The 7,068-nt window shown below is 53.6% G+C and overlaps 1 protein-coding gene across 1 annotated transcript; it reads right to left on the bottom strand.

Moving 5' to 3' along the window:
- Window positions 1-2,751: 2,751 nt before the first annotated feature.
- On the bottom strand, window positions 2,752-6,722 carry ZNF503 (zinc finger protein 503). The gene is made up of 2 exons (XM_041405077.1): window positions 6,018-6,722; window positions 2,752-4,913 (listed from the first exon to the last, which is right to left on the bottom strand). The coding sequence occupies exons 1-2, from the start codon at window positions 6,324-6,326 to the stop codon at window positions 3,393-3,395; spliced, it is 1,830 nt and encodes a 609-aa protein (XP_041261011.1). The 5' UTR covers window positions 6,327-6,722; the 3' UTR covers window positions 2,752-3,392.
- Window positions 6,723-7,068: the final 346 nt, after the last annotated feature.

Genomic DNA, 7,068 nt, shown 5'->3' with positions numbered 1-7,068 from the left:
TTAATTACATTTCCCCATAGATAAGATAAACAGGACCCTTCTTTTCTAACCGTGTCTTATCAGAAGTATTTTGTCGAAGCAGCATCCAAAGTAAGCTTTTGAGAGTGGATGGAAACGCATTAATTTTTATTTTGGTTCTTCAGTTGCACTTAGCATCTGACAAGAGTTGATTTAAATATTACATGATTCTATCTTTAATGTTCAAAAAAGATTTGTGAGAAAGACAAAACTGTTTAATTTAAACTAATGTATGCCTGCCTCTGGTCAGGTTGATCACAGTTTTGGGTTTTGATGGGTTTTGCCCTTCTGTTGCTTGTCCTCTCAAACTGGTTTTTCACTGTGAAATTATTTTAGTTCGGTGGCATGGACCAGCGGCTGCTGTCAAATCCACAACCCATCCAGTTAGTAAGAACGGAGGGGGTGGGGGGGGTGGTGAGGAATAACAAATGTAGTCCTTTTACCTAAAAACATTAATGTCCATAAGTCAATCTCTGTTAGAAAAAAGGGCGAATTTCATAGATTAATATCAAAATCCTAGGTGGCACTTGCTAGGTCATATACTTAACAAGGCTGGAAAAGAGACCTACTTATCACCACTCTACATATAAAATAAGGTGTTTTAATTTTTCTTTAACCTCGGGGACGGTATCTAAGCAAAACAGTAATAATAGCATTAAGTGTTCATTTCATCACTTGCATCAGCAATTTTTGTGTGTAACCTTTCAGAACTGAAATCCCCAAAACTGTAATTAGGGTTCCAGGACACAAATGCCTCCCTCGCTCTTTTTAAATCGCCCCTGCAACACCTGATGGGCGATGGGATTTGGCTAGCGAAGTCTGAGCTGCAGCTGTTCAAGATCCGTAATTGTAAAACACGCGAACAGGAGAGGAACGTGGCAATGGTGGTGTTTTAATCGCGGTAAAGCTGTAATTGTTGCTTGCACACCCAGATGGAGCCTGAAATGTAATTTTCTTCAAATTAAGAGTAGTTAAAATAGCAAAGCGGGGAAGGCAGTCTGGCCGGGCTGCAGGGGAGAGCGGGGGGCGTGCGGCATAGCGAGAGGACTGTGAGCTTGTTCTGCCTTTGTCGGGCTCGCCAGATGAATCCTCCGCCACCATCACCCCCGACCCGAGAAGCCCTTCTTTCAATTACTTTCTGTGTTTGCATCCGCTTCTTATTTTATAACTCAAGTTTACTTGGTGCAGTTAACAGCACTGCCCTCTCCTCCCTTTCTCTAACTCATCGGTTCAGAACGAGAGCTCGTTTTACATTTCCTAAAGCAGAGATACGCAAAGGTCCCTTTCCCATTTAAGGCGGGTGGGGGGGAACACATTTGGTTAAACCGCAAGCATTTCCCGTGCCGCTTTCGGACAGCGTCCCCAAAGAGCCGCGGCGCGGCCCAGCACCGGCCTCCCCGCGTGTGTCCCGGCCCCCGCCGCGGGCCTGGCCCGCAGAACCGTGCCGGGACGGCCGGGCGGCCGCTGCAGCTTCAGCAGCTTGCTGCTTTTCTCGCCTTTGCACATTAACACTAACTTCCACTAATTATCTGGAGTAAATGTATTAGACTAATTAGCATCTGGGCACCACGGGAAACTCTGAACAGTAATTATATTGTGGGGGGAATCCAGAACGAGGGAGAAAACCCAGTGATGTTTCAAGCCAAGTCGCCGCTTGCAACTTTGCCCCCCGCCAGTGCGTCGCGCTGGGGCCGGGGCGGGAGGAGCGGGGCCGAGCGAGGGGCAGCAGGTACTCGGCTCCGCTGCGAGCGCCTGGCGGAGCGCGGGGCAAAGCCCTTCGCTGGCATTGCTTTCGCGGACTTGGCTAGCGCTTTTCCGACTATCTCGGCGGCAACGGCTCGTTCCGCAGTTTCGGTGACTGCTCTGGCTGCTCGGTCGCAGCCCCCGCTCCTACCTGAACGCAGGACGGCGAGCCGGAGCTGGGCGGTGGCCCTTGAGCGCTAGGAGGAAAGCCGGGCTGGGGAGGCACAGACGCGGTGCAGGCAGGGGCAGCCCCTCTCGGGATCACGTCAAGTTTGGCATTGCACTTCAGTGAAGAGCAAACTCGGCCCAAATAACGGATGACTTCTTTCTCTCTTTTTTTTTTTTTTTTTTTTTTTTTTCCTTTCCCTTTTTTTTTTAAAAAAAAAGAGTTTTTCAGAGCTGTCCGATTTTTTTTTTTTACGTGACGATCTTTTGTGCTGCGGTGCGAACTGAAGAGAGAAATTGAAAATAACTGGATGAGCTCAAACAGCGCTTCCCTAATTACTTCTGAACTTCTCATTTAGAAAGAGATGAATAGGTATGCATTACATTGTTAAAAAAAAAAGAGCTTTCGGATAATCATCTTACACTTTTACAAAACAGTCCTGCCTTCCCCGTTTCTTTCTAAAGAAAGAATGGAGTCTTCTAGTTGAAAACTAGTTTTAAAAGCCAGATATTTCACAGTAAAAACATTTAAAATATACGTTTACCTTCTTTAAAGACAGGGAAAGAGATTTAAACGATTCTCAGTTTTCCTATTTCGTGCCAGAAAATTCTACTGACGAGGAAAAAAACCAACTGTGTCTGATTATTTTTTAAGAGAGCCCTGGGGTTACAATAAAAAAACTTTGGTTGTTTTTTTTTTTTTTAATTTTTAATTAAAATTGAATAAACGCTTAAGGAGAAATTAGCAGTCACCTCCATCCAAGACCTACTCGGGTTTTATAACAGAATCAAAGCGTATTTAAAAAAAAAAGTAAAACCTTTTAATACATCAAATATACGGAATTTTAATCTTTAAAGCGATACATTGTCTATTTTAGTACATGACGTAAACCTTACTTAACCCTTTTTACAGGGTGGACTTAAAAATTAAAAATAGTTAAGTGTTCCTTTTAAAGAACAAAATAAGGCAAATGAGGTTTTTGGAATAGAATTGTTTTTGTTTTTTCTTCCAGAATACATACAAAAAAATACCAATTCTCTTTCAAGGGTATACACCTTAAAAATAATTGCAATTTGAAATTATAACTGACAAATTGCGAGTTGTTTTTAGTAACAAACATGCATGTAAATTTTTTGTTTCAATGAGACATTAAATAAGAACGTACAATACAATCATAGCAATTTTAAAGTAACATTAAAGAGAAGACCTCTATCTTTTTATTTATATTCTACAATGGGTGTTCCACTTTTACCTATTGAGCTCAGTTTAGTAATGCACTTTATGATTCGTTGTCCCGCTTGAAGCTAACATAAATAAATACAGTGCTCATGGATCCAGTCCTCAAATGAACACTATTTTATAAAAAGTCAGATTTTTTTTTTCTTTCCAACTTTTATAAAGTTTCGCAGGGCTTCCTTCCCTTACCGCTAGACTTTGTGTTGTGTCAGAGCCCCGCCGCCTGCGCTCACTGGTAGCCCAGGGCCGAGGCTGTGGTGAGTCTCTGCCCATAGAGTGCGTAAGGGGAGTAGTAGGGTCCGGTGGCAGCGGGCACGGGCACGGGGGCCCCGGGGGTGGGCAGGGGGCTCTTGGAGTAGGGGTGGTAGCGGCTGCCGAGTCCCAGCGCGTGGTGCGGGCTGCGCAAGGCCAGCGTGCCCGGGCTGCCCGGGGCGCCCGTCGTGGGGATGTGCATGTGGCACGCCATGGCCGCAGCCGCTGCGCTGGCCAGCGACGAGGAGCTGGGGTAGCTGGAGAGGAGTTTATCGGTGCCCGGGAAGGCAGTATGGGTCCGCAAGTGGCTAAGCAGCTCCTCCGAGGTGGCAAAGCGCTTGTCGCAGGGTCCGTTGGCCGACACCCAGTTGCAGATGTGTGGCTGGGGGTCGTTGGGGAGCATGAAGCCGTAGGGGTACAAAGGGTGGCCGGCTAGCGAAGGCGGCGTGGCGCCGGTCAGCGAGGAGTGGACGCTGTGCAAAGGGTGGGTGGGGTAGACGAGGGGGTATCCGGACTTGAGGGCTTGGTCGTGGGCGCAGGAGGCTCCGGCGGCGCCTGCCAGGTGGCTGGCGCAGTGGTAGCTCAGGCAATACGGGTCTCGGCACAGGCTCGCCGTCATCACCGACGGCGGCGACGCGCCCGCCAGCGGGCTCGACCCCGCCGGCTTGCTGCAGCCCAGGCTGCTGGCGGCGGCCAGCTGGGCCCCCACCAGGCTGGAGGATTTGGTGGGGTCCAGAGCCACTCCGTGCGGCAGGAACTGTGGCGGGTAGCCGGCGTAGGCTCCAGCCAGCGTCCCCGGGTAGCTCATGCCCGCCGGGGGCAAGGGGAAAACGGTCTGGCCCGGTTTGTAAGGGGAGACGGGGGCCACGAGGCCGGAGCCCAGAACGGAGGTGGACGAGGTGGCGGTGGTGCTGCTGCAGGAGGAGGCGGAGTCCGATGCGATGGGCTTGGAGCCCGGCGTGCTCTCCTGGTGCTGGTTGACCTCCACGTTAATCCCGGCACAGCTCACGCTAATCCGGCTGTGGCTGATGCTGGTGGTGCCCGGGCCTCCCTCCGAGCCGGAGCTGCCGCTCTTTCCGCAGCCCTCCGAGTCCTTCTTGTCCTCCCCGCCTTTGCCCTCGGTCGGCAGCAGCCCGGGCGAGCAGGCGGAGGCGCTGGAGTTGGGGCTGCCTGTCCTTGGGGTGAACGGCTGGCAGGTGGCGCTCGGCACCCGGAATCCCGACTTCTCCCCGGCCGCGACCCCCGCGGCGGGGGCGCCCGCGCAGCCCGCCGCCCCCGGCTCCTTCTTCTCCGCGCCCGGCTTGGAGTACGGCTTGAAGCTCGATTTGTCCTCCACGCCGATGTCGCTGAGCTTCAAGGGGCCCGACTTGGAGTCCTTGTCACCTGCGGAGCCATTGGAGGTGACCGAGGAGAGTTTGGAGGAAGGGGACGGGTCCGGCTTCCCTATCTGCGAGCAAGTTTGTGCCAAAAGGGCCAGGGGGCTCTTCTTTGCATCCAGCTGCGGAAATCAGAAGGACACACAAAGAAAGAGATTTAATCGGAGTCTGAGAAACCCCCATTGCTTACATAGGACTCTCGTCCCGTAGGTTTCTGCAGCATACAGCCTGGAAGTAACGAACAGTTTGTGCGCATTCATCAACTTGACAGCCCCCTCCCTTGAATGCACCATTTTCCATAAAGCCTTTAAAAAGGGCTGGGGATTTTCGTATCCCTGCGAGCTCGCTGCGGCCGCCTTCAATGCCCCCAGCCTCTCCGGCAGCGGCCCGGGCAGCGCGGAGCTCGGCGTCTCCGCGTCGCTCGGGCCGCGCTGGCCCGCAAAGCCGCCCGTGAACTATAGCGACTGCAGCAGCATTTCTGCACCCTGACTGCTGGCACTATTTATAAACGGAGCCCGAGCTAGCCGGCGAGCAGGGCTCCCCGGGAGAAGAGTGTCCTCGCTCCGCAGAGACCTTAATGAAATCATTCATTCCCACGGACACACCCTTCCCACCACCAGCTCTGTTTCGAGTTTCGGTCCCGCAAACAGCGAGCAAGGCAGACGGGGACCGGCAACCTCGACAGAGCAGAAAGGCACCAACAGGCGCCCCGAAGTACAGATCCCTGTCGGTACTTGAAAGGAATCGGTCGGCGAGCCGAAATAGTTATCCTGCCGCACCCACGTTTGAGCCAGTCGCTCTCCGCGTCGTGTCGTCCCGTCCCGTGTGTGTCCCCCCCTCCCGCCCCCCTCCCACCCCAACACACTCCCTGCAAAAGCAAGGCTGTTTGGCGCTCGGAGCGCTGCTTATTTGCGTGGCCGGATCGTGACCCCAGCGTGGATCGGTTCCTTCCACCCACCCCTCCTCTCAAAATGGAAAAAAAAAAAAAGGCTCAAAATAGCAAAAAGAAAATATTAATTTACACAAGAACTAAACATTATCCCAGTAAACACGGAAACAATACCCAGGAGCGGCTCCTCGCACTAACTCGAGATCAAAAAAAGCCCCTGTCCCGGTATAAATGCATTTCAAAGCGCAGGAAAGTGCCGAGGGCGGCTGGCGGAGCCGCCATGCACAGCCAGCGCCCGGGCAGGGACGAGAGAAAGCGACGGGGGCCGGGTCCTTACCTCGATGGGGCTGACGGGCGTGGAGGGTAAAGGCTGCAGGTATTCAGGGTGTAAAATGTGTCCAGTCCGCGCCGTGAGCATTTTCAAGACTTTGATGGGAAGGCGGTTGGCTTGGCGTAGCGGGTCCGAGGGGGGGACGGCGTGGAAGCAGGGCTTGGCGGCGGCGCTGCTGCCGTTATTCCCAGCGTGCCCGTTCGGCCCGGAGAGGTCGGCGGCGCTGCGGCTGCGGCGGGGGCTGCCTCCGGGCTCGCTGAGGCTGCTGCTGCGCTTACTACTTCTTATAGCAGAAAGCGAGGGCGATGTGATCATGACCCAAAACCTCGCATGAAAACTGGGGCAAGTGGCGCCGCTCGCACTCGGAAACGCGCGCTCGCTTTCTGCGGGTGAGAAAGGAAAAAAGCCACACGCCCCCCGAGCAGAAAAACAAACATACAATGTCCCGTGGCTCTCTCTGGCGGGGAGGGCGTGGGTGGGGAGGGGGAGGGAAAGGGGGAGCCGGCCGGAGAGAAAGAGGAGGAAAAAAAGCCGAGTAATCCTTGGGCTGTGCTGGGGGCGGGGGTGGGGGCTGCGAGCGTGTGCCGCGGTCCCCCTCGGCCGCTCTCAGCTCCCCCGGCTGGCGCGGCGCGGAGCGCTCGCCTCCGCCGCTCAGCTGTGATGCGAGCCGCTGCCCATCCAGCCCGGGATCTGGCAAAGAAACTCACTTCAAAAGCAGCTGAATTAGTCTGAGATTAAAGCCTTTGCCGCCTTCCAATCAAATGGGACCCTGAGGTGATTGGAGGGTCAAGGGGATGTGACGTTCCCTTTTCTGGGCTTTTTTTTCCTCCGTTTTTAATGGTCTCTCGCTCTTTTTTTTTTTTTTTTCCCTTCCCTTTCTCGTCCGCCTTCCCTCTCCCCTCCCCTCCTTCCTTGTTTTCGCTCCTAGGATGGGATGGGCGTTAATTCTGTGTTTCACATCACGCGCTGCGAACGTTTTTCTTCCTCCGCAGCCAGCGCGGATCGCGCGGCAGCGGCGGGGCGGCCGCGGGGCTGGGGGCGCCGCGCCTGCCGGGGG

The sequence above is a fragment of the Onychostruthus taczanowskii genome, unplaced genomic scaffold (assembly GCF_017590055.1).
Source record: "Onychostruthus taczanowskii isolate IOZ18803 unplaced genomic scaffold, ASM1759005v1 scaffold22, whole genome shotgun sequence".
Classification (NCBI taxonomy): Eukaryota; Metazoa; Chordata; class Aves; order Passeriformes; family Passeridae; genus Onychostruthus; species Onychostruthus taczanowskii.
This window is presented reverse-complemented; position numbering and strand designations above follow the sequence as displayed.